This window comes from Phascolarctos cinereus, unplaced genomic scaffold (assembly GCF_003287225.1).
Source record: "Phascolarctos cinereus isolate Bilbo 61053 unplaced genomic scaffold, phaCin_HiC Scaffold_1;HRSCAF=81, whole genome shotgun sequence".
NCBI lineage: Eukaryota > Metazoa > Chordata > Mammalia > Diprotodontia > Phascolarctidae > Phascolarctos > Phascolarctos cinereus.
This window is the reverse complement of record NW_027555514.1, coordinates 14955588-14982782: the sequence shown is the minus strand read 5'-3', so window position 1 is coordinate 14982782 and position 27195 is coordinate 14955588. Positions and strand designations below refer to the sequence as shown.

At 38.6% G+C, this 27195-nt stretch overlaps 1 protein-coding gene across 3 annotated transcripts in view; it reads left to right on the top strand.

Annotated features, from left to right (window-relative positions):
- Positions 1-26414, top strand: part of TRA2A (transformer 2 alpha homolog) — a 30629-nt gene extending 4215 nt beyond the window's left edge. The window contains exons 2-8 of one of the 3 annotated variants that reach the window (XM_020993184.2): positions 10231-10364; positions 16789-16954; positions 18215-18403; positions 22823-22938; positions 23892-24014; positions 25206-25273; positions 25462-26414. In XM_020993184.2, the coding sequence (XP_020848843.1) occupies positions 10231-10364; positions 16789-16954; positions 18215-18403; positions 22823-22938; positions 23892-24014; positions 25206-25273; positions 25462-25472 (807 nt within the window). In that variant the 3' untranslated portion in view covers positions 25473-26414. Of the gene's footprint in view, positions 1-10230; positions 10365-16788; positions 16955-18214; positions 18404-22822; positions 22939-23891; positions 24021-25205; positions 25274-25461 lie in introns of all 3 variants that reach the window. The other 2 variants (XM_020993183.2, XM_020993182.2) reach the window with 2 other exon arrangements.
- Positions 26415-27195: the final 781 nt, after the last annotated feature.

Here is a 27195-nt window from a genome sequence, read left to right as displayed (position 1 = left end):
TCAGAGAGATTGTGACTTGACTCAGTTTTTAAAAATGCAGCCTAAACAAACCCAGTAAGTGATGAAGTTGAAAGCAGAATCCAGGTATTGGCGTGAAGTCCAGTGCTCTTACCACCATACCATATTGTGTCTTCTCTAAGGTACAGGTAATTAGGGAAGGCTTTGCTTAGTAGATGGGGTTTGACCTGGGCCTTCTATGGATGGGGGGGGTAGTATTTTGATAGTAGGAAAGTCAGGGAGAATGAATGTCAGGTGTCAATAAAGGGACCAGATTGAAATGAAGCGGTAGGGCCGACAATGTTGTCTGTGCAAGGTGGTGTGAGATCATGGAGAGCTCTGAGTGACAGGCAGGCAGATGTTTGGACCCCATCCAGTAGTAGGCAATTGAGAAGCTTTTTGATCTCTTGAATTGAGGGGAGTGAAAAGAATATAGCAAAAATGAAAGGAATGTAACAAGCATTAGTCTGGTAGTGGTGTGCAGGATGGGTTAAAGATAAAGGTAGGAGGAGCCTATTGCAGAAATTTGATATGAGGAAGAGTGTGACTCAATGGGAATAGAGAGACTTGTCTAACAATTTAGGAGCCATAATTATAACCTTAACAGAAATGAAGAATTCCAGGAGGTGAAATGGACCGTAGGGAGTCAAAAGTACTAGAGCTAGGAGACTGGGGATGTTATTTTGTTCATTTAAATACAGATTATTAGTTGAAGTTGTGGGAGATTAGCCTTTAAAACAAAACACGTTCACAAGCCTAAAATATAACATTTGATTTTAGTTTAATAAACTAATTATGCCATTTTAAGAAACAGTAAAAAGGTTTCATTCAGTTTTTGCTTCTCCATCTTTATACCTGTTGATTCTGATGAATATTAGGAAATGGATTGGTTAAAAAAAGTTTTGGGTATTGTTTAAAGAGGATTGTAAGCCAAACCTAAATCCTTTGTTTTACCAGAGTTATTTCAGGGACAGATAATCCATGCCCGTTTTTTCCTTTTACCAGTTTTTTCTAATAGTTAGAATGACTAAAAAGAAGGAAGAAAGTAAATGGGAAAATTAAGTCAAATTTTCTGCTAACAGTTACCTTTAAAGTTTGGTGAGGGAAAAGGTTGATACTTTACACTTTATTAATCTCTTTTGTTTCTTACACTGTAGTCATTTCCAAGTAGAAATAATATAATTATAACTCTTAAGATTCCCTGGCTTCTTGGAATCCCTAGTACTTCAAAGCTCAGCTTTCATGCCGTCGCTACCTGAAGCTCTTTCCTGATCCCTCTAGCTGTTAAGTTGAAATAAGTACAAAATTACATTGTACTTGTTTTGTATATACTTAAGGGCATGTTGTGTCTCTGACTGTTTTCTTTTGTCTTTGTATCCCCAGAGCTTGGCACAATGCCTGGCTTGCAGGTGCTTAATAAATGCTTATTGATTGAGAGCTAATGAGTAGACGAGTCATCTCTGAAGATGAGTGAATAATGCTCAAATGTCTCCCACCCCTAAAGCAAACCCAATTCATGATGTCCAAATTGCACCTTGGAGGGATTTCAGCAGATAGAGAGGTTTCAGTAGAGTCCATTTCAAGGCATGTGGGAGAAGGTCCCAGAGAAGGAAGCAGGCATACAAAGGGAGTGTGTGAGAAATGAAATGTTAGAAAAATAGGTGGGCACCAAACTAAAGAGGGACTTGAATGCCAGCATCAGGAGGTTATTACACAGAATGTCAGATGCTGTTTCCCCTTGTCCACGGCCGGCCTTTACTCCTTTGTGCAGCTCAGCAATCAGATTCACCAACCAAGTGAACAAAAACAGTTAAATCCACTTCTGGTTCTTAAACAGAAGTGACGGAGAGTGCAACTGTGTTTCTCGGGGGAAGGATTGTGGTAGCTAAAGCCAGCAGGGGAAGAGTATTTTGTTTTCTTTCCTTCTTTGTTGCTTGAAGTGTTATAGGGTGATGTTCAGTCCTTTCCAGAGCACAAAAAAATACCAGCTACTCATCATTTAAACTATTTTACAGTGTTCATCATAAATTGTTACTGTAATTTTAAAATAATTTTTTAAAAGGCCTACGCTTTTAATTTCGTGAAGTGTACAAAAGCTAACCTTGCCTTAATCCTTTCAACTTTGAAAAAAGTTTATTTTTTAGACAACTTTTCAAACTGGCATTGGGAAATGCCTTTTCCTTTCCTCAGGTTAAGAAATAATTTGTGGAAAGTTGCATTTGCTAATCTGTAAATCAGCTTGTTTAAGGTTATGTTTAGTTTACTTATAGTCTCAAACTTGTAAATGCCATTATTTGTGGCAGTGAGAGCCACCAGGATTTGTGTGGGCGTTTGGTAGGGGAAAAGGTGTGGGATGTTTTAATGTTCTCTCACCGTGCTTCCATTTCCTTGTAAACATACACGGGTTGGAAACACATTAAAAGCCCAGATCTTTACCCCCTTATTCTTTGCCTCTTTTTAGTAAGAGAATGTGTTAGATTTTGGAGAGGGCAGTAATAAAACAAAAAAGCTTAAATGGAGCAGACTTGAGTCTCAGTTATTGATTGTAGTTTTTCATTATTACTCAGAGATATATTTTTTAACTGTTTTTATGCCCAGAACTTTTGCTAAAATGTGATGGAATAAAGGGTAAAGTCCAGAAGCTTGAAAAAGATGACCTAGGGTGGATGGGTGCCCTGAGAGAAAAATGCAAAAGAAGTTATCTCTGGATGGTGGGTGGAAGGGAGCCATTCTTTAAAACATAAAATTAATGACCTATTATAGGACAGTTATGTAGTGCCCTCAGAATCCATTCATCCTTCCACTTTCCCACTCATTAATTCATGCAATTTCCCAAAGCTGGCCTGAGACTGTGAGAAAACTTTTTGCTAGCAAGTGTGTCCCAGCATCAAGTACATTTGCACTCCATTTCCTCTTTTAAAATGTTAAAAAAAAAAAACCCTCAAGATCTAAACAGTTGCCTCTTTAAGTTGAGTGGGTGAAGACTGATTTTCATCTTTTGGACTTTGCAGACTTAGCAGACCTCAAAGAGGATAAGAGTGAGAACAAGAAGATGGAGACAGGAACCAGGCAGCACCAGAGAAAAGTAGGGAGAGGCAGCAACATGAAGTGGAGTATAGGGTTCTTCCCTTCCCATTTGAGTTGATGATTGGAGTTTGTTTTGTCTGTAGGATGCTTAGTTTCCCTAATGTTTGTAGATTAGCATAAAATACTGAAATTAGAAAAGGGACAGTTCTGACCCCAGGCTCTGTAGGAATTGTTTCTGTGACCTGTTTAGAATGTTCAGAGTCTAAACAGTGAAAATAAGTGAAAGCAGGGGGGAAAAGTGGAATGGGGAAAATTGAAAGGTTCTGGATCCTTTGGGCAAACACATTAAATTCCTGTGACTTCCTAATGTTTGTTCACCTTTTTAAAAATTACAGCCATTTCTTTCCCACTACCTTTTGAGAACTACGAAAGATGCATAGCTGCTAAGTTTGGAAAGCATACTTAAGATTTTTACCCCAGGGCTAGAACTTGAGTGTTGGTTAATTTAAGAGTAGTTGTATTGGTGTAGCTCTGACTCATGTTACAAGTGCGGGTCCCAAAGTTGTTACTTTGAAAAGTGATACTGTTTTTATGCTATCAGTCATTATTCTTTGACTACTGTTTTCACAACTTGTTTCTTTTTAAAACTCCAGAATATAAACCAACATATACAATCTTAATATGTGGGTCATTTCTTACAAGTACACTGGGGAAAAGTTCACCCTAAAGTAAAATGTAGCATACAGCTCTAAGCTTAATGACAGGAAATTCACATTTATAGAATCATAAGTTGAAAAACTGTTCTTTTAAAGACAAGTAAAAGCTAGGCATGATGACTCCTGATTATAATTGTAGATACTTAGGCAGCTGAGGTTGCCAGCTTTCTTGAGCTCTGGAGTTCCAGGCTGCAGTGGGTTACAGCATTGGGTAATCTCACTAAGTGTTACCAGTGTGGGGAACCTGGAGAGCTAGGGCAGTCTGAGAAACGGTGACCTGGCCCAGGGCAAAGTTCCCAACATTGGACACTAAAGGGGCCCTTGTACTTCTACTCTGAGTTAGACTCAGCCCTCAAAAAAACTTGGTTTTGTTTTTTAATAAAATAAGTAAAGATGCAGTTGTCAGTTGGAGGATCTTCTGTTAAAATAAAACTGTTAAGCATCTTCTGAATCCTCTCCAAAAAAATTGAATAGAAAGAAAATGGCACTTTTCAATCAAAAGAGTGGAAAGAAAATGTTCTTTGGAAGGGGCTCTCTTCTAGTAGGTTCTGTTTAACACACACACACACACACACACACACACACGCACCCTTTAATAAAATAAGCAATCGGGGACAGTTAGGTGGTGCGGTGGCTAGAGCGCTGGCCCTGAGGTCAGGAGAACCTGAGTTCAGATGTGGCCTCAGATACATGATACTCACTAGCTGTGTGACCCTAAGCAAGTCACTTAACCCCAGTTACTTCGAAAATAAAATAAAATAAAATAAGCAATTATGGGATCCTAGAAGTGGGGTCAAGAACTTTTAGTTTACAAGCTAAGGGATTTAAAAGAATATTACTTGGAATAGAGAGAGATATCCTGTCTTATCTTGGGAGAAAGCTCAGCTGTTCTTTCTCTTTAGACTGTTAAGGGCGGTCAAAGACCAGAGAGGGAAATTTCTCAGGTGTCTCTAGTATAGTATTTCAGTTTTTTGAGAGCTGTTTGAAACATCTTATTAGAACATTCCTTTTTCAAAAAATATATAATCAATGAAAATTTGTTGCATTCCTAAGTGTTTTAGTAATCAACTTCTTAATACATATGTGTGCTATAAGTAACATTCTTGTAGACTGGAATTCCAATTAATTTTACTGCCGAGTCTGGACACTTGATATAAAATTATTTTAAAAGTGATAGCATTCACTTGACCATCTAATTTTGAGGGCACTTATTTCAACTGGACAGCATATTGTTTAATATTGTTAGATAATGTCTATCAAGTATTTGTTAAAGTAGCTTCCTGAGAATGGAGTTCTTTAAGAGCAATCAAAAACTGCTGTTCTTGGATGTTTCTAGTGCTAGTCTAATTTGGAAGCATGGGGTAGGAAGGCCCTTATAGTTTTTTTATTTGATTTTTATTAGCTATAAACATTATGAATGTTAGTGTCTTAGGAAAAAGGTTTCAAATTCACACTGTTTTACCTAGGCTGAGTTTAGAACTAGCTTTTTATAGGAGGCTTATTGTGGTCCAATTAGCTTCACAGCTTTTCATTATTCAGAACAGCTTAATCCACTATTAACTAAATTAAACCCATTTATTTATATTAAACAGTAATAAACTTGTGCTGAAGAAAAATGTTTAAACACATTTTATAAAAAGTTCTTCGTATTTTATATTGTCTAAGATAAAAATGCTTACTGCATCTAGTCATTGCTTAAGTTTTTCTGGTGGCCAGTGACAAAATATTGTTTCAGTTGGCACATGAGTTGTTTTTTTTTTAATAATTTTTATGGCGGTGTTTTCTGGACTTGTTGCAGCAGCATTTAAGTACCATTGTCCTTGGTACTATGTGAAAAGAATTATTACATAGACTTTCTGCTCTCTAGAATTTATGGTTTCTGTGTTGAGTAGAGGGTGTAGAGACAACTAGATGATAAAGTTACCGTGTGTGCCCTGGGATGGTTGAGGAGCAATCTTGAAAGCTCCAAGTTCAAGTAGGGAATGGGAAAAGTGAAGGCAATATAACCAGTCCAGGAGAACTCGGAGCCTTTAAGAAGCGTTTGGAATAACCTGAGAAGACAGCTTGATAAGTCCCAGCAGGTGGGAAGGCCATTTCTAATCAGTAGTAGAGTTTAGCAGGATTAGGTAGACACTTAAGTTGATCTACCCGAAATGAACATAGTGGTGGGGAAAGAGCATACTGGGATGTGAAGTTTAGGAAGATGAAGTAGCTTGAACAAGTTGATAAAAGGATTAAAACAAACCAAAACAAAACACTGCCAGACTTCAATGTCTGCCCAAACTATCATATGTTTTTTATGTGGAACTTTATTATTATCTGATAACATGCTGTGTAGTCACCATCACTTTTTTGTAGTGAACCTTTTTTGGGGGGGGGTTTAGGCAATGGGGTTAAGTGACTTGCCCAGGGTCACACAGCTAGTAAGTGTTATGTGTCTGAGGCTGGATTTGAACTTGGGTCCTCCTGAATCCAGGGTCAGTGCTCTATTCACAGCGCCACCTAGCTGCCCCAATCTAGTGAGCTTTTAATATGAAACTTGGGGTTTAAAACATTTTAAAGTGTCACTAAGTTTGGTTAAATTATTGGTTTAAACACAGTAATCCTAGTGGGAAAAAAATTTTATAGTTTTCCAGTTAGTAAATAACCCTTTTCCAGGATTGTTAAGGTGGAAATTATATTAAGATGGGGTACTGAGTACAAGTAATGACCTAAGGTGCAAGAGTATATTCATTCAGTCACTCAAATGTTTATCCTGTAAGGGAAGAGAAAAAAAGAGCTTGCACAGAAATTCTTTAACTTTAAATTCTATGTATTTAACTGCAAGTATTACAGAACAGTTTAATCAAGTTTTCTTTAAGGTTTCTGTTGACCCAGTGTTGGTGTGAAATTGGTGGTGTAGTGTTGGCGTGAAGTTAGGTTCATAAAATATATTTTGTGTTTATATATATATATATTTATAAAATGTGTAGCAATGATTCTCAGACTTTTAGTCTCAGGACCCCTTTACACTCTTAAATATTGAGAACCACCCACCCTCCCATCAAAGAACTTTTCTTTTATGAGGGTTATCTTCAGTTTTGTGTTGGTAAGTGTTTAAGAACTGGCTTTCCAAAGACATCACACACTTTTAAATTTGATCTTCATTATTAATGGCCACTTAAGTCTAGACAGTGAACAAAACAATAAATCAAGTCTTAATTTGCTAGTTTCCAAGGTGTAAATGCTCACACTGAATTTTTAACAGCCAGCCAGTAGGAACTGACTTCAACACACCCCTGGATATCTATTGATATTTACCATATCAGAAATTAAAATGTCTTAGGATTATGATAAAAATAGTTTTGACCTCACAGAACTGAAGCTATCACAGGGACTTTCACAGGTCTCTGGACCACACTTTGAGAACCACTGGCAGATAGCACAAAACAGAAGTACTGCAGAAGATAGTTTAAGGCACACAGTTTTAATACCTGGAACATATCCTTAACGTAGGACAGACTAATAGCATTATACAGCTAATTTTATGCTGAGGAATCTGATTTACAAAAAAGTATATCAGAAGAGAAAGAGACTTTTATTTACACAGGCATAGTTAATTTACTGGCCTTTGAGATTTCAGTCTTAAGAGGTGTATTTACAAAATATAGTCATTCCGTTTTGAGGGAAGTAGTAGTCGAAGTTGGAGAGATCCATTCACATAGGGAATTCTGTTGTGGAAACTCCCTCCACTGATTGTCAACTTACCTGTAAATTATAGTCATAGAATATTGCCAAGGCAACACTGAGAAGTTGTTACCTGTTTCTTGGTCGTGACTTGAACCCCTCAGCTCTTCCCAACTCATAGACCCTGCCTTCTTTCCATCACACCGTGCTGTGGCTCCGTAGTCAGTCTTAGTTTCTGAAATGCTTACTGTGTTGCCACTTTGGTGAAAATGAACTTGCACCCATGTTTGCTTCATGGTTATGGGAATTAGAATAGGGGATGTGAAACAAGGTGGAAGATTTATTATAAGTAATTAAATGAGAAACAAAGGTAGAAAACCTAAATTTGGGTTTTTATTTTCTTCATCCAGAGAGTGTGATAACTACCTTTAGGCAATTGTAATAAGTGCTGATGAATTTATTACTTTCAAATCAGGACCTTGGGGTTCTGATTACAACATTGTCCTGAACTTATTATGGACTTTTAGTTGATTTTCCTTCTGATTTTCAAGTTAAATTAGAAGAAAAGCTTCAAAGAAAAATATAGATATAGAAAGACAGCTTCACAAAAGGAAGACATACTTGAGCCACATAATAGAGACATACTACTGATGATCCCTATTCCTTACATGAAATCATGCCTCAAGTGCCTATAGAATTCTTATTAAATTGGAATGATTAGCACCCATCTTCAGACCTTAACATAGACTAGAGAAACCAAATTGCCATTTAATGATAAAATTGTTCCTTTCCCATCTTGTGTTATTGAGAAGTACATTGTAGTATGTGTTCTGAATAATGAAGAGGCTAAAACTATTAAAGTTAACTTTTTAATTTTTTTCTTTTATAAGAACTTCATTTCAGAGGTAGGTATATGGGCCAGAGAATAATTAAACCAAGAGGACCCAGATGCCCTTAATTTTAGATATGTTCTGAATAACATTAAAAAAGATCAGACCTAAATAGAAGACTGATATGCCTTTAAAAAGGATTTTGCATTTCACAAAAGGATATACTATAGGATTATTTTAAATAAACTTCCTGGAGCAGTTTAAATCACTTACTTTTGCAAAGTTTGGATTTATACACGTCTACTTTTGAAATATGTCCTCTCTGAATCAGAGCTAGTAAAGAGAGAGAGAGTATTATGAAGATGTCTGCTTATCTACATATACACAAATCACTGACAACTTTCAAAATAGTTTTCAGCAAAGAATTAGAAATTCCTTGCCTTTTCCCTTGTTTTCTCAGTTTGCTTGTTTGCTGCAACAAAAATGATTTTATGTTAGTATAGACTGAATGTTTTTAATATGTAAGTGTATTAATTTAATAAAATTAGGAGAAATTGAAAGGTAAGGCAGTAATTAGTTTTTGGATCGATTTTTGAATCTTTGCATGTATCCTATAAGGTGTTAAGTTCAAATAGGTATGTACAAATGGTGGTGGTAATATTACTATTGTTATAATGTATAGGTAGGTACATGCTGTGATGAGGATGGTTTGCTTTAAACATTAGTCTTTAAACAGATTAGTGTTTTTCAGAGTAGTGATAATTGGAGACTTTTAAGGTTAGCCAGTAATTTTGTTAGAGTTTGTACCTCTCTGGATCTTTGCAGGTATCTTGTAAAGTATGGCTTTAGATAGATCTGGTGCAAGTAGTGGTAGTAGCAGGACAACTTATCTCTTGTCATGTGTGGATCTGGAGGGGCGAATGCAAACAATTTTGACCAGGATGTTTTGTTTTAAAAGCTGTTTGATCTTAGATAACTGGGCATAGTGAAATCTTGCTTACAAGCTATTAAGTTTCCTGAGATATTGAAGTAGTTGAAACCTGTCAGGGACACACCAAAAATCTATTTAATAGGTATTAGTCCCATATTCTAATTAGCCTGTAGTATTGACTTATGTACACCTTTTAAGGTTCAGGGAAATTCCAGATAAAGGTTAGGGATGAAATCTGAAAGGGGAGGAGGGTGATGAGTATGGTAAAAGCATTTGGAATTCTCCAGTAAATTCTGATGTTAAAATTTAGATTCTTAAACAATTTTAAAGACTTAAAAATTGTTTTTATAAAATAGTTATTTGCACTTTACCTGCTGGCTTTTCCATTTGGTAGATAACATTCTGAACTCCAGCAGAGTTTTATAATCCCCACGTGCTTAAATATACTAAATGTTCTTTTTCCATTAAGGTTAATGTTCGTGAAGAAATTGAAGAGTTTTTTCCAAGAATGTGGAAGATAAATCAAGATAAAAGAAGGCTAATGAAAAGTATTAAAGATCAGAAAATTAAAATTGAATGGGGGAAAAAATTGAACAGAAGATTGGTCAGATAGAAGCACTTGAATTTTTTTTAAGGCTATTATGAATTGTTTGAATTGGGGAAGAATACACGAAGTATGAAAAAGGAAAAACTCAATGAAGAATGAAGAAAAGTAGAAAGCACGAGTGAAGTAGAATTAAAAGAATCTGGAAGAATGAATGGGTCCTAGGTTAAGTAAATGTATGGTTTATGTTCCAGTGTCTGTATGATCAAGTTGTAGATGAATTTGCATGATTGCTTAGTTAATAGCGGAATTGGTGATCTGGTTCAAGTAGGGAATTATTTGAGGACAGTATGCAGTATTAACAATGGGCTATTAATGAGCTGAAATTTTTTTCTGGAGGGTGTTGCCTAACCATTTGTCTTTCAGGAGCAATCAATATAATATAATTACGGTACTTAAATGTTAGGTGGTAGGCATCTACATGACCACTGCCATTTGTAATACTGTCTTCTTTGTTAGGAGTCTCGCTCTCAGTCAAAATCTCCAGCGGGGAGTCCTGCTCGTGTGAAATCCGAGAGCAGGTCAGCATCTCGTAGTCCATCAAGGGCTTCCAAACATTCCGAATCCCACTCACGATCAAGATCAAAGTCCAGGTGAGTGTACTTGAGTTGTACTCAAGGCGTTTTACTTGATTTTTGTTGGGGTTTTTTTTTTTGTACTTCAAGGGCAGGAATGATTTTTGACTAATTCTAATTCAGTTGCATGAAGATGCCTAAAACTGTTTATCTTATCAAATTGAGCATTTTTAAAGTGTGTATACTTGGCATATAATTAACAGCTTTGATAATGCCCTTACCTAATTAAATACGAGATTGTAGTTTAAAGGACGTTTATTTATCTGTAATTTATCTCTTTATAAAATAGCGCCAGAGTGATTCACTGGAATTAATCAACTTTAATGTACTTGACCTGCACTCCTTAAATATTTTGTGCGGTTTTAAATTTCTCCTTCATTTACCAAATATCTAGGAAGCTTCTGCTGTTTACAAAGAGAATTGTACTGGATGTGATAGCACTTGTCTGTAGTCCCAGCTTTTAGGGAAGCTAACGCTGGCAGATTTCTTGAGCTCAGGAGTTTTGAATTTTGGGCTAAGTTAATCTTACCGAGTCCAGTGTCAGTGGGAAGCTGGGGGAAGATGTCACCAGGTTGTCTGAGGGGCAAACTAGCCGGTGTTAGAAATGGAACAGGTCAGAACTCTGAGGAAGAGACAGTCTTTTTTTTCTTTCTTTCTTTCTTTAAAAAAAAAAAGTAAATAACTGAAATACCAAAGAGCACTATGTTCTGTAAAAGCATACTAATTTGAATGTGTTCAATTTTTGAAAATGGGGATATTTTTTCTACTTTTTCTACTTTTGCAATTTCTTGCTTTATAAGCAAATTAAAGTTGCATCCTCTACTGAACACTGACATAGGATTAAAGATTTTTGGACATAAGATCTAAGAAGAAAAGTTTGCTAGAGGGACATATGCTGAGCATCATAGCTGCCACAGTGGCTGAGGCTGGTTGCTGGAGCTCTGGAGTTCTAAGTTGTAGTGGTCTAAAGTGATTAGGGGTCTAAGGTGATAAGTCTAATGTCTGTATGTGAGTCCTCAGTTCTGAGGGGCTGCCAGGTTTTCTAAGGGAAGGGGAAAACTTTCCAGGTTGGACATGGAACAAGTCAAAATTCCTGCCTGTTAGGGGTGGGATTGGCTCATAAGAAGCTCCTGGGCTCCATGCTGGGAAGAGATACGGAGAGCCTGTCTTTCTTTAATAAATCCCAGGGCTCTGCTGTAACCTCTGCAGCAGAAAAATGATATGGTAATAGAGCTAGGGTTTGAGGAAGATCGTGAGACCAGACATACGGTTAACATTGTGAGGGACCCCAGAAGCCATGGAATCCAGCTCCCTCATTTTACTGGCAAGTCTTAAGGGGTATGTGCTTTGTCTATTGTGGGACAAGTAGTGAACTAAGTCCTCTGACTCTGGGTAGCATCAGAGAGAGAATTTTTCTCCAATAACCCTAAGGTAAATGGAGAAACTGAGAGGATTTAAGTAAGTTGTAGGATGTTTTCAGTGATAGCCTGTACACTAGACAGGTGTAGTATAAGAGAGAAATATTCTGAGGGACATGATGAGAAAAGGTGATGAGATTATTCATTCAGTGAGGCTGGTGACAGGAACAGGTAGACAGCTGCCTGTGTGCTGCATGGGTAACCTGTGAAATGTGAAAAAGATCTGGACAAAAGCCATAGAGCCATGGATTATGACCTCTCTGAAAGACTCCTGGAGAACATGGATATGAACTGTGAAGGTAATACAATAAGTATGAACTATGATGGGCACTGATGGAGAAAGTATTGACACTAATAAAATGACATCCATTGAATTCTAGTGATAGCAATGTTTTATATATTGAACTTGGAGAAAAGGAATTCAGGAAAACTTTATATTTGAAGTTCATTCATTTTTAGAAGTTGCTTGTTTTAAATAACATAACGCAGTTCTTGATTAACGTAATGCACAATGGGGACCTGAAATTGCAGAAATTTTTAGCTGGGAGTTTGAAAAAGGCACAAGTGGTAATATGAATAAGGGATATGATTATTAAGGAAAAGCTTTTAAAGTTAGGGAGAAATTAATTAGAACACCCCTGTTTTTTGGAAACTTATGCTGATAGGCTTTCTTTTATAACCTTCTCACTTAGGCAAGCATTTGTCCCCTCATCTTCCCTCTTCCCTTTCTCGGGTTAAGTGAATGATACAATTTTTGGACAGCTCCATCTGTTGTTTTATAAGCAAACTAAAGTTGCAGCCATCTAGAGAATGAATCCACTTAGGGTTCATTCAGGAAATTAATTTAAAATGTGTACTTAAGGAGAAAAGTAGAAAGACAATAAATTTTTCATAAAAATATATATTCTAAAACTGTTTGAATTAACCACTTAAAACTGCCTGCCTCTGTCAGTACAGGTAACAGTGATTCCATTCTTTTATCTTAAAGATCTGATAGAAGAACACAAACTAGAATTCTTTCAAAAATCAGGTAGTAGATGTTTAGATAAAAAACCTTTTATTTTGCCTTAAAGAATATTTCCAATAGAGAAGTCCCGTGATAGAATACTTCTAGAGTAAGAAATTATTCGTGATAAAGGGTAAAGGGGTTTGTATGAGGGAGGGGAGGAGATGGAGATGGTTGTGTCACATTATTGTAGCCCACTCTTCCCCATTAGTAGGTGTTTGATCTGTATCTTTTCCTTGTATCCTTGAGTAAGGATGGAAAGTGGACAGGGAGACTGTAACTAGGGTTGGAGGAGACGTTTTTCCATAAGATTCCTGTTACCTTAACTAAGATGACAATTTTCAGTAGTGCCCAGGGGCTCCTAAACCAGGGAAAGAATTTGTGCTGTTCCTTGACTGCTCAGGCTGCTTGTTCCCTCGTGTTCTCCCTTCCCCCTCAAAGACACACAGAGATTTGCCAGGGACGAGAATCAGAAGTTAAGTTATTGCACGTAGTTGTCATGAACTTGTGGGATTCACAGTTGGAAGGGATCATAGAGATAATTTAGTTGAGTCCACTCCTTATCATGTCATTCTCAGGACCATGTGGGGTAGAGTGGTTAAGGGGAAAGAACACCAGACTAGGAATGGGGCAACTTGTTCTTAACTGGCTGTGGGAATGAGCTTTCTAGACTTCAGGTTTTCCATAACTATATGTTTTAATTAAGCAGTCTGTCCTTGAATACCATATTGGTGTTATCTGAAACGAATCTTCAGTGTCATTTAGGGTCTAACCCCCTAATCTTCTACTCCTGTAGCAATTAGTCTTTAACACACAATCCATCAGTTGTGTACTGGCATCTCTTACTTAATGTGGTTTTGTTCATCCATCTTGGTTAAATACATTTTTTGAATGTAGGAACCATGTAATTCTCTACTTCTAAATTCTCCTCAGGATATAGTGCAATGTAATAGAGCTCTTACATGTAAGGGCTCACTGTGTCCTCAGAATCACAGACTTTTCTAGCTTGAAGGGACTCTTTCAGGTCCAGCACTCTCAGAGGACCATAGAATTGCAGTGACTTGTCTGATATCTTAATAACCAGCTGTAGAGCCAGGTTGAAGGAAGGATTTTAAATTTGACAGGAAGGCAATTCTAGCTGTGCTGAAGGGCAAGGGTCAGCTTCTGTCATTCTCCTCTAGAAACCTTCCATCCTATCTTTGCTCCTTTAGCTAATTTAGCCTACGTCTCCTGACCTGCGTCTGATATTCTTTCCATTATGCCATGCTGCTGATAATTCAAGTTTTAGCCACAGTATCCTGAAAGGCCACAAGATGGAGACAGAACATAGGGAAAGTTTCTGTGGGCTTCATGCTCACTGTCCAAGCCCAATCCCTCCCCCGCCCCCTTGTCCTGTGCAGCTAGGACTGCTCCAGCACAGCCTCGTTTCTGTACATTTGTCTGTCCTCAACCTACCCTTTCTGCTCCTCTTCGCATTTTTCTCCTTTCTCCAAATGTCAATGAACAGAACATTTTAATTTTGTTTTTAAAAAACGGTTTTATGTACATCTTTTTTCATTTCACCTTCATTTCCAAATATATCCTTTCCCCAGCTCCTACCCAGTGAGCTATCCCTTGTAACCAAAATAGAAGAAAAAGAAAAAACTTTAGCAAAATTAACCAGCATATCAGCTGAGGACATGGAGTATCACACATTCATAATCCCCATCCTTTCATGCAAGAGAGAGCGAGCTGCAGTGTCTCTTCAGGAGCAAGCTTGGTCAGTGGTACAGCCTCTGATTTATTGTTTGTTGTTTTCTCCACAACATTATTTGTAATCTTTGTGTTTGTTGTGTGGGTGGTCTTGCATACTTTAGTTTGCACTAGTTCATTTAAGTCATCCCATGATGTTTCTTTGAACTTTCATATTCCTAATTTCTGATGATCACAGTTGCCTTTTGCTACACTTGTATCAATTGGTAGTTGTCTCTTTTGTTTCCAGTTCTTTGCTACTACAGAAAGTGCTGCTATTTGGGACTTCTTGTCCTTATTTCCTGTTGGTGAAGATCTTCACATTTATTAAGTGCTTTCTTTGTGCCTGGGACTGGCGACACAGAAACAAAATAGTCCCTGTTTTTTTTTGGGGGGGGGGTGGGAAACAAACCCAGAACCTCAAGGTTCTTTTCTAAAGGGGACAAAAGGAGATACATAGTATTTACAAAGCGATTTTTGGTGGGAGAGAGCCTGGCAATTGGGGCTCTCAGAAAAAAACCTCTGGCCAGAGGTAGCACTTGACCTTGAATCTTTAAGGAAGTTAGAGATTTCATGAGTTGGAGATAAAAAGAGAGTCTCAAGGCATGGGACGTGGGTGGAGAGCAACCTCAAGAAGGGCCAAGAGGCAGGTGAAATGTACGGGGAACACTAGGGAGACCATTTTGTCTGGAACATAGAGGGCTTGGGGAGAGGGGGATACAAAATTTCTAAAACAGAGAGGTTGGTGTCAAATTGTGAAAGGCTTTGAGTGTCCAAGGACTTGCTTGATCTTCTTCTAGTTAAGAGGAACCACTCTGTTCTCAAGTTTCTTGAGCAGAGGAATGATGTTTTTAGAAATATTGATCTGGTTGTTATGGGGAAGATAGCCTCAGGAGATTCGGTACCTTACCTTACAAAGCATCTAGTCCAGCCCCCCTATAGTTATACAGATGAGGAAAGTGAGATCCAGAGACGTTAAGCATAAGCCACACAGGTAATCAGGGAGCAGAAGCTGTATCCCATGGGCCAGGGCTTTCTCTTTCTAGATAACCTGGTCACACCCTGTAGAAGAAAGGAAGGCAAATCACAAGGACAAAGAAAAAGCAACGGGAAGGAAAGTGTTAAAATTATTTAAGCATTAGGCACTTAATGTAGCCCATGCTGCTACTCTGGAGGAATATGGAATGTGATCCATGTCCTGAGGATATTTCTACTACGGTTTAGAGAAGAATCAAACATATGAAGCCATTATACAGAAAGGCCATATGTCCTGAACCTGGACTGAGGCACAGACCGAGTGGAGGAATGTTCCAGGGAGCTAATCAGAGGAGCCAGCATCTATGCAGGCAAGGCATTTTGAACAAAATGGAATTCAAGGCAGACTTCAAAGAATACTTAGTATTTAGATAAGTGAAAATGAGAGGATTACTGGGAAACCAAAGGTATAGAATATTTGTGAATCCAAGCTGTGATTCCTATAGGAGAGTAATGGGAAATAAGTTTCACTTCTCTCATCTTTGGTTCAGTCACCTTCCCCTTAAGATCTCTTATCCCTAAATGTAGACTTCAAATTTAGGCTCAAAGCAAAAGCATTATACATTTCTTCCCCCATATCTCATTCATTTTGGAAAATGACCCTCTAAAAAAGGAACTTCAAAGCTGCATGATTCGAATGTACATCATTTAAATCAACTTTGAAATAAGATGAATGTCAGTCTGCAAAAAATGATGTACCTCAGACCTCATTTGCCAGCGTGATGATATATTAGAATAGAGTTGGCACCAATAGAAGGTAGAGTTCTGTTGCTATGGGTGAATTTTCCATTTGTCTTAAGATTCTTTATTGTTGCCTAATTTCTCTCAAGCTCTAGCTCAGGGATTACTGTCAGCACATGGTGCTTCTTGAATAAAAGAGAGAAAGAATGTGCAAAGAACATGTCATTTCTGTCATGAGACAGCAATTTCAAAAGCTTGTACTTAAAGGATATTCCTTTTTTCCCCTTAAAATATGTAAATAAATTACAACAATTGGTTTATTCTTTTCCATCAGCACTATTTTATCATCAGTGAGGCTGGAAGTAATGATGCTTCTAAGTTATCTTTTGATCAATATCACAAAATTACTTATCTCTGTAAGTGATTAAAAATACAATTCTAAGCTAACTTCTAGTTCAAAATAAATGCAGAGACTTGGTTTTTATTATGTACTTTGCATTTAAGGAATCTTCAGGGTCATGTTGAGGCAGGTACTTTACATTCCTTTTTACTAAACTTATTTCTTTTAAAGGTCAAGGTCAAGGAGACATTCTCATAGACGCTACACTCGATCCAGATCCCATTCTCATTCTCATAGGAGACGATCACGAAGTAGGTCATACACGCCAGAGTATCGTCGTCGAAGGAGCCGCAGTCATTCTCCCATGTCTAACCGAAGAAGACATACAGGCAGCAGAGTATGTGACCTTAAAATAACGGGATTCAGATGAACACTCTGCTTTTGATGTTGACATTTTATGGTTGGAGGGGTGGGTGGGTACAAGAGCATTGTTTGGTTTTTTCCCTAGGACAGTTGGGATTTTAGGAATTAGAGCTGGGAGGGACCTTAGAGGTGATCTTGTTAGTTTCTCCTCTGCTGGAGATATGGAAACTGAGGCCAGAGGTGGAGAGAAACGAAAATCCGACGTTTAATTAATCACTTAGTAGTTTTCTAGAGGAGGTAGGTGATCGTCCCGTCAGGAGACCATTGTTACATGTTTTGATCCATCCCTGAGCAGTACTATGTTTATTTGGAAAAAGAGTGCACTAGGCCAGGAATTGGGATTTCTGGGGCTCTTCCCCCAGTTTTCCCATTAACTTAGTCGGTAATTTTCCTGTCCAATGGCTTACTATAAAACTAGAGCTCTCAAGTAGGCAATTTGAAGGTACCTTTCTGCCTTAATATTGTAATTTAGATAAACTCAAAAGATCTCTTAGAATTTGCTAAAGATTTCTACTTCACCACTAGAGGGCCTCTAAGCTGTGAGCTTTCTCTTTTCATTCTGGTTAGATTGTGGATGTAGGAGCTTGCCACCCCCATTTAGGAGACAGCCAGATTAGTCCTACTAGTATAGGAAAACAATTTGTCATTCTTGCTGACACGGTTATAATATGTCATTTACCAAATGTTTTGGAATTAGCCTAGTATAGGATATCGGGAGGTGTTGAGTAGGCTACAAAGGTAAATGAGACTTTCCTACCTGAAGGAGTTGTGACACGAATACAGTGTGACATGCATGGCACTTAACTACTCTGGGAAAAAAGCTGTCATTCTCCTTTTCTTCCCTTTTCCCCTCATGGTCCTATGTATTTATTACTGACCCCCCTCCCCATTTTAGTATAGTTAGTTCTACTAGATACTCATCTTTGACTTAAAAACATAACTATGTTGATTCCCCTAGCTAATGTCTTCTTCTCATAATTGTCTTTTTAAGACAGATTGAGTCTGTGAAATGGACAGATATTGATATTGCTCTAGGAATGCCCTTAAATATAGGCATCTCAATAGGTGCCAGGGTTTTCTTCCTTCGATTCAATTTACATTTTCAGAAATAGGGTTTTGAGGGTCCTATGAGTGAATGTATATGACACTGTTGTAAATTGTGGAAGAATGGTGCGTTCTAGGCAAAGGGGTTTAAATATAATTAATTTTGAACAATCTCTTTTTATTTTGTTAGGCTAATCCAGACCCCAACACATGTCTGGGAGTCTTTGGTCTGAGTTTGTATACAACAGAGAGAGATCTTCGGGAAGTATTTTCCCGTTATGGACCCTTGAGTGGTGTCAACGTGGTTTATGATCAGCGAACTGGACGATCCCGAGGATTTGCCTTTGTTTATTTTGAACGAATAGATGATTCAAAAGAGGTAGGTTCTCTGTTTTTATGCTTAACATCTGTAGTACTTGGATTGCTAAAGGATCTTGGCTGCAAAGCTTGAAAGTTGCGAAGAATACGTAGACTGGGAGTGGTGGTTACACATGTATATATTGCAACATTTTTAAGTAATTACAAACTAAATTAATAACATAATCTGATACAGTTATCTACAACAAATTATATTACTAAAAGCAGTCCAATAATACACTTAGATAATATCAAACAAATAACAGCAGCACACATAACTGTAATGTTCTTTCTTCTGTTTTGTGCTGGAGGCTGGTAGTATCAGTCATGAAAAGTAAAATACATATGTGGACAAATATATATAAGCAACTAAAATTGTTTTGTAGCTTAATTGCTACACTCGTATTCAGATTGATTTAAGGAAAAATGCTGTACTAACCTAAGTAGGTCTCCTGTCTGACCTCTGAAGAGAGTACAGTAGCCCAGAAACGATCTCCTTGGAATGAAATTCCCCAAATGGATTATTTGATGATATGATTGTTGAGTAATTGTAAAAATAATAATTTGACTTAAAAGAAATGGTACATTTGATACCTTTCCCCGTATAGAATGAGAATATGAGAATTTATAATTAAATTGAAAAATTATGCTAGCCTTTTGAGAACAGAACATACAAATACAAATTATCATATGCTGATTGTTTGGGACCCCCTTTTTTTTTTTGGTAAGTTAAAATTCACTTTGTTGTAAGCCAATCCTATTTGATTCCCATTATTGTATGCATTTTTGTTTTTAAATATTAATACCATGCTTTTTCAAAATGTAAAAATTCCTTCTGAATGCAGAAAACATTGGTTCTTTGTTTGGTTGTTTTTGGGTTTTTTGGTGAGGCAATTGGGGTTAAGTGACTTGCCTGCAGTCATGCAGCTAGTGAGTATTATGTGTCTGAGGCTGGAATTTGAACTCAGGTCCTCCTGACTCTAGAACATTGAATTTTTAAAAGCTGTTTTTGCATAGAAAAGATCAACAAGAGTTGAAAAACACATATAAAATGCCTATAAGTCTCTGCCTCAAAGCTATATCGGCATTGGGTGTAATATTTGTGCGTATTTGAAGGACTGAAAGATGGTTGCTTCACTTTCTGGATTCACCTCTGCCTTCTGGTTTCCTAGCAGAGGTGTTGGGAGTGGTGGCCTGCTCTGTAGAGACTCAGCAGAACCCAACAGGAACAGCCATGGTACAGACATGAATGTCACTGTCCTGTCCCTTTTTTTTTCTGAGCTGGCTCATCTTTAATTCCAGAAGCAGGGCTTTTAAGAGAGAGCCTTGTCAGGAGTTCTGTGTTCTATTCAGTAGAATTGCAACCTGCAGGAAACCTGGTCTTGTGCATGAGCTCTGTGAGTTACAATAATGAGACTGGCAGGGAAATGGGAAAAGGTGTAGCTTGACTGGTGTTGTAATTATCTGCTTAATCACCACCTCAATTAACGAAAATCATTTGAGTTTATTTTTGCCATAGTACTTTACAGAATCTTCAGATGTAAATTCCTTTTTGAGGATTTTTGAACAGACCCTCATTTCTTTTCTCCTTCATTTTAATTCTGCATTCTATATATATGGATCTCTTTTCTCCTGCTATTACTTTGGCTTAATATCAGTTCTAGTTTGGGTTACTTGAAATGATCCTAGAATATTTGTCAGTGAGTATAGGCTATATTGTTTGTGTGGTGCTTCCAGTAGATCATGACACTGTTTTTCCCTCTAGGGGCCTGACTAGCTTCATACTAAGTAATTTAAGTAAAAAAAATCCTTAGGCAAAAACAGTGTTATAGGGGACGGTAGCATAAGAACACTGTTTTCAGTGGGCAGTTGGTTTTAATACTGTAATGACTTTTTGTGTGTTTTGGGGCTTGTTCAAACGTATTAATCATGTTGTTGTTAGGCCAGTCTTTTTAAAAAATGTGCAAGTGTTTTATAGGTACAGTGCCATTTTGATGACCTGAGTATTAATGTAACTACTGTGATGAGACTGTGTTAACAAGGAAGTCTGTTATGGTAGGTCATAGAAGGAGGGACCGCTTGGTAGTAGTTGTGGCGTATGCTCGTGTATGTCTCTTTTCCCAAATTATCATTGAAGGTAAGGAAGTCACTGTGACCGCAGGCCTACTGACTGCCCTGGATGTGCATGCAAGCTGCTCCCTGGGGGCTTTTTTCCCTTGGGCTTTGTTTTGGTTGGCTTCTGGTTCTGGATAGTTGAGGTTTCCATTTACAAGTTGCAGTGCAAAAACAAATAGAGCTTCAAGTTAGTAGTTGTTTTTCTCCCTCTTGCTCTCCCCCTTTTTAAAAACTAATTTTCATTTAAATTGTGTTGGTGGCTTGGCTGAGTGTAGCCGACCAAATTGTTTATTTGTACTGCTTGTCAGAAAAATTGGGGCTAGTTTGATGGTATTGTGTGATTATTTCTTAAATGCAGTTTTAAGTAGGGGATTTAAGTTGGATTTTTTTGTAATTTATTTTAAAAAATTAATTGGAAACAGTTTTACAGAAAATCAGTGGGATGGGGAGTAGGCTGATAATGAAGATGAGACATAATTTTGGTCTGTATAATTTGGATAAAAACCAGTAACTTGTGTTAAAAAGTAAACATCTGCAACACTTCTGTGTTTTATGTTACATGGTTTTCAGAGTAAATAACTGATCAGAATGGCTAAGACTGTGACAGAGAAAAACACAAATTCTAATAGATTAGTAAAACTTTAATCATCTTTTTTTAACTTAACAGGTAATATAGGGTTTTATTTAGTGTAGCACAAGTTAAATAACACTTAACCTATAGAAAGAAAGCTCTATATTTTACACAATATATAAAGCGTCCAGACTTGCCTATTGGCTAATACATGGTGATGATTTTTAGCCCTTAAACATATGTAATATCACCAGGATTGGCAAGCTGAAGCCCCAAGCTTTCCAATGCTTAGACATATAAAACGGAAATGTTTGTGTGTTAGTTGCACTCCCCTCCCTCCACCCCCCCCAAAAAACCAAAAACAAACACAAAAAAAGCAGTTCTGCCGCAGTTCTGCAGTCGAGGCCTGTCACTGCGGAGATCCGCTAGGGGGCAGCGCGAGCTAAGGCAATGCGGTCTGTCCTCACATCAATCCGATTACATCGTGAAAATGGAATAAGGATGAAAATGTGAGGCCTTGGCCCCAGTTTTTATAAAATCACATGTTTTATTCGTGCTTATTTGATCTTTAGAGAGTGACTTTGAAAAACTGTTAACGTACCGCTCGGTTAGCCCGAGTCGCCATGAGTTTGCAGCATCATGGCGGCTTCTCGAGGAGCCGCCCTGTTGTTTCTCTGCAGCAATGCGTGCAGTTGCTTACGCAGGTCACTACGTGCAGACGCGCACGTCCCGCCATATGTCGCCATGCGTATGATTGCGCACTTCCTTACGTTTCTCTGCGTGAATGTACGTAAGGCCGTGCGTAACCAGGCGCCATGAGCGTCATCATGGCGGCGGCCTTAGCCGCCATGCTATGTTTTTTTTCTGACACTTTGCAATGCCACCTGGCCGCCGCTAGCGGGTGCTCCTCCCGGTCTGCGGCCGCCATGGGCCTGGCAGTGAGCGAGCTCCCCCGCCTGGTGTCGCTCTTGCCACAGGAATGAGAGTTTCTCTTGGCAGCCGCCATGAGCGGATGGGCGAGGGAGGATGGGCGCGCTAGGCTGTTGGAGCCCCCTAACATGGCGGCTGCGGGGGTGGAGGTGGGAGGAGACAGTGCGTATTGTGTAAACCCCGCCGCCCACGGCCTGGCCTGGCCTGCCCTAGCTTGGTGTGGGGGGACAAAGGCCGGACTCCGGCCTCGTTCTCATTAGTATTCAGGGTCCTCACGATTCGCGGCCGCTTTTTTCAGCAGGAAAAAGGGTCAGCCTGAAGGGGCCGTGGCTTGGACCCCGTGGTTCGTCGCCACCGCAGCCGGGAACCCCGGGCCCGCGTGACCGTGACCGTGACCATAACGGGGCTGAGGGGACAATGCAGGGGGCTGGCGAGGGGCCCTGGGCCCGCCCGGGCCTGCTCCCGCTCGCCACCTGGGGGCGGACTTTGGGGTGACAACGCGCCGATGCGGGTGATTGACGGGCCTCCTTGCGGACCGACACAGGCCCAGGCCTGGGGGCCAAACAGGCCACCTGGAGCCTTGTGTGCAAAGGTTTTAAAGTGTTGAGATTATGCGTGTTGGGGACCTTGAGCCCGGCCCAGACCGAATCCCGAGGCCAGGATGTGGGCACCCGCTCAGGCCCAGCACAGGGAGGGGGGCCCCGGGACGCAGGGCAGGGTCTGGTGCCCGTCAGTGGCAGGCCTGGACCACAGGCCGGGCCGGAGCAAGCACCAGGGAGGGAGCCCCAGCTTTAGGGTGTGGCTTTGACCCTTTCTCTGTTGTAGGCCATGGAGAGGGCGAACGGAATGGAATTGGATGGCAGGAGGATCCGCGTGGACTATTCCATCACTAAGAGGGCCCACACCCCCACCCCGGGCATCTACATGGGGAGACCCACCCAGTAAGTGGCTTCCGGTGACCGTGGGCGCCACGTGACGGCGCACGTGCTGCGTCTGAGTGGACAGCACTCAGGGTTATAGAGAACGGTGAAGAAATCTGGTGGCCTTGCCATTCTCTTCCACCTTTTGTTGTTCCCATTTTTGTCTTGTCATTTTAAAAATTTTTGGAAAAAACTTTTTGAGAAGCAGATTTTTAAATTTATTGGCTCTTTTCCATTAAGGCACTATTTTCAGATTTCTCTAAATGCTGTAGCTAAGGATGGGAACAATTCCTTATTTTTTAGTTTTAATACTGCTTAATATAGTATTTGTCTCTGATAAGGTGGGCTTCTAAAGATATCGTGAAGACCTGACTGAAATTTGGGGGAGTTTTTGTGTTGCTGCTGCATCATTTTTAATTCCATTGCAGTTGCTTTTCATCATATTGCTCAGAATTTGACTTTAATTTCAACTTTTGAATATATAATGAAGGTAATGCAGAGGAGGTGTGGTATAGTAGACAAGGAACTGATTACAATAGGGTTCAAAGAGCTGATACGTGAACTGAGTTTGTTCCACCTGTCCCCTCCACCTCACTTAGTTTCTTGATACCCCCTAGCAGTTCTTCTGTACTCTTAAGTTACTGTGTGGATGCAGATCTGCAAAAAGCAAAAAACAAGGAAGACAAGACCTGGGGGCGGTCAGTGTGGTTGCTGTAAGGCTCCTGTAGCTTTGTGCAGGTCCCTAGCTTGGTGCTGGCTGGGACAGCATTTTGAAATTCCAAGAACTTGGTTTGAAGAAATTGTTTGGGATCCTTAGTAGCAGAGAGAACAGTTTTTTTAAATCCCCAAAGAGGGAGAGAAGTGAAACTTTTAAGTGCTTTGGGTTTTTTCTTTAAACCAGCATTTAAGTTCTTAAAAATTACTGAGAAAATAGGCTATTTATGAAGATGAACTTACTTTTTGTCCCCTCATAGTAGTGGAGGAGGTGGCGGTGGCGGAGGTGGCGGAGGTGGTGGAGGAGGCGGGAGACGTCGTGACTCTTACTATGATCGTGGATATGATCGAGGATATGACAGATATGAAGAATATGATTACCGGTACAGGTAACAGTTTTTATTTGTATTTAGTGATTTAATATATATATGTGTTTGTTCTACTTTAGGCTTTATGTAATCTACGTGGTTAAGCTTTTAAAAATAAATTTTTCAAAAAGCTTTCTATAAATTCTTGTACAGGGGTTTCCTAAGTTATGTTCCTGCTTATATTTAGTAGACAAATGATTGTGAAATCATGACTTCCCTTTTCCCCGTATTAGGAGTTGTTGGGGAAACCAGCTAAGGGCTTCTTTGAGCACTATTCCTCCCAAAAAGTAGGAAAGTGGTTTGATGAGTTTAAGTGGAGGAACCAACCCGGCCTCTTGAAGTAGAAGAGAAGAAAGATTCTCCTGGGCAGCCAGCCTTACTTTACAAGGGAGGAAATGAATGGAGGGGAAAGGGAGAGATATTACAGATGGGTAGGTTTTTCTTAACAGAGTTTACAATTAACTTTCTATACAAGTTTTTCACATTTGGGAGCATTTGAGATGGAGAGGGAAATGCTGTCAAGATTCTGGGCAAGCAGAGCATTAAAACTCACTTCTTGGGCTGAATGTCACCAGTATTTTGGCATCTGTGTGCTATTAGTTTAATCTGGCCAGTTGTTTCAAGGTTAGACCAGCATGTGAATATAAGGGCACATTACTTATTTGCCATTTAATGCATGTTAACTTAATCCATATTAACTCACAGTTTGAAAGTTAAGTGCTTAATAGTTAACTTTGTCTTCATATACCTTGACTGGTAATTCAGTTGCAGTACTCGGGAATAAATAGTGTGCTCCTTTGTTTCATACTGAGTTTAATTCTCATACTAAAGAGCCTTTATTTACTCATCTAAGAAACTTTAGCAAGTTTTCCCATAACATGTTGTGGTAAAACTTTTCATATCCCAATATGTAATTTCATAACACATCTTTTTTCCAGTCACTTTAATATATATTAGACAGTCCCTTAAAACATATCAAGAGAATAGAAAAAATGTATATGGGTGAATAAAATGATTAAAGATACTCTTAACTGAGCTGAGGTTTTGGAATCTATGAATTGATATCCTGGTTCTACTTTTAACTTGCAACAAACGTCCTGAGAAAGTCACTTTGGAGAAAAATTATCTTCCTGCTTCATAGATGGATTTGTGATTATTTATTGGAATCTTGGAAATACATTAAATAATCATTTGATTTTCTTACAGAAGAAGATCACCTTCTCCGTATTACAGTCGGTATAGATCACGGTCAAGATCTCGTTCCTATAGCCCAAGTATGTACAGTTCGGATATTAGTTCAATATGTGTCATTCTTGTTATCGAATGCCTCTAGTATTTTTTAAATAGAAGTTTATTAGTAAAATTATGCATGTTGTTGTTATTACTACGTTCAGAATAGTGTTGCCCAAGTCAAGGTAAAATTTCACTTCTATAACATTTTTTCCCCTTCTTTCTTTTGTAGGACGCTACTGAGGAATTGAACGGTTGCTATTGAGGACTTGGATTTTTAAAATTCTTCTGGATTTCTCCAACCTTTTAATCTTCCCCACCTCTCAAGAACCCTTAAAAAATCTTTGGTTTATTTAGAATCTACACTTTAAGTTGATATATTGCTGTTTTCACCCCTTTATTATACTCTGGAAGATGTAATTGTTGTAGTTTTGAGTAGTCAGACATCTTAAACAAAACTTAAAGGAAACCCCAGTGTTAATACATTTTGTAAATTCTTTGTTTTTTAAAAAAAAATTTAACTCTTATCTTAATCAAATGAGGAAAGAAATTGTTGTTTTTGAAAAGTTTGTTTTGTTGTGTGAATTGTGCATACATTGTAACAGAAATTTTCATTGAGAAATAACTTGGTGTTTGGGGGGTGTTTTGTTTGTTTTTTGGTTAACTGTTTGCCTGTTTATTTTAAGAAAAATAGTAACCTATCTAAAACTGTTCAGTGATGACAAATTTAATGTGGGGTGGCATGGAACAGTCAAATAGTTGAGTGTAGAAAGTTTGAAGCTGTAGAAGAAAAATGATTTCTTGATAATTTCTTTTGAAAGGAAACAAAAATTGAACCCTAAAAATTAGGTCTATGTTTTAGAGATGAAAAGCTTGTGGACTCCTGCACAACACATTGCATTTGAAATATATCTGTTAAACCTTGCAAATTTAATTAAAGTGTGGTTTTTGTGTGTGTTTTTTAAAAAACCTTATTCAGTTTAAATGTTCCCTTAATCAGTGAAGGACAACCCCTATTTATTGAATATAGCAATTTAGTTATATAATTTGCTGTTCATAGAAATTTCGGTATTGGGGTAATGGGTTAAAGCAGGTTATAGTTTACAATCCTTGGAAGTGATATGTGTGGGGGGGTATTTACCATAAGTCTGCTCTCATTTCAAATAAAAGTTAATTCCACTGAAATCTTGTCATCTTTTTATTCCTACACAAATTAACAGTTCTGGAAGTCAAAGTCTGGATTTTGTAGGTCTCATTCATTATGTTTCATTTAGTCTGAACGTCCTATAGGAGCTAACTGTAAGTCTGGACCTTCTTTCTACACTGAAAATGTTCTGCCTCTTGTCCTGTGGCCTCTGTTTTGCAAGGTCTAGAGGAAAGAAGTGGGTCCAAGCACCTCCACGTTGAACTACCTTTTGTGACCTTGGTCCAGTGACATGATCTATAAACCTGTTACTTCCTCATCCTTAAAGTTGAGTCTAAAGTGCTTCCAGAGGCCTTTGAAGTTCAAACGTTTTGCCTTTTCTTCCTTCTTTCTAATCTCTTTGGTTTTCACTTTCCCTTCTCACCCTTATGTGACAGAGATGTTAACGTGGTGGGTAATTCTTGTGGAGATAACAACAGTTAGATTACTAAGAGATCCTGAAGCCAAGAACTTTTTACACTTACTAGGAGGGAGATAACTTAAGGCTGTATTCTCCTCAATAGTCACTTTAGAAAAGCAGATATCATAAACTCATTAAATATTTACCAAGTGCCTACTGTGTGCTGGACTAGGTGCTCAGGATACAGACAAAAACAGCCCCAACCTCAAGAAGCTTACCTTTTACTGACCAGTGGAGAGTCTTAGACCAATATGCAGTTTGGTTTTTAAGACGTAAATACATTTTAAAGCTCTGGCTTCCCCCTCTGCCCACCCCCACTTTCTGCAGCTACATAAACTAGTGATGAGTCAACCAAATCAGTA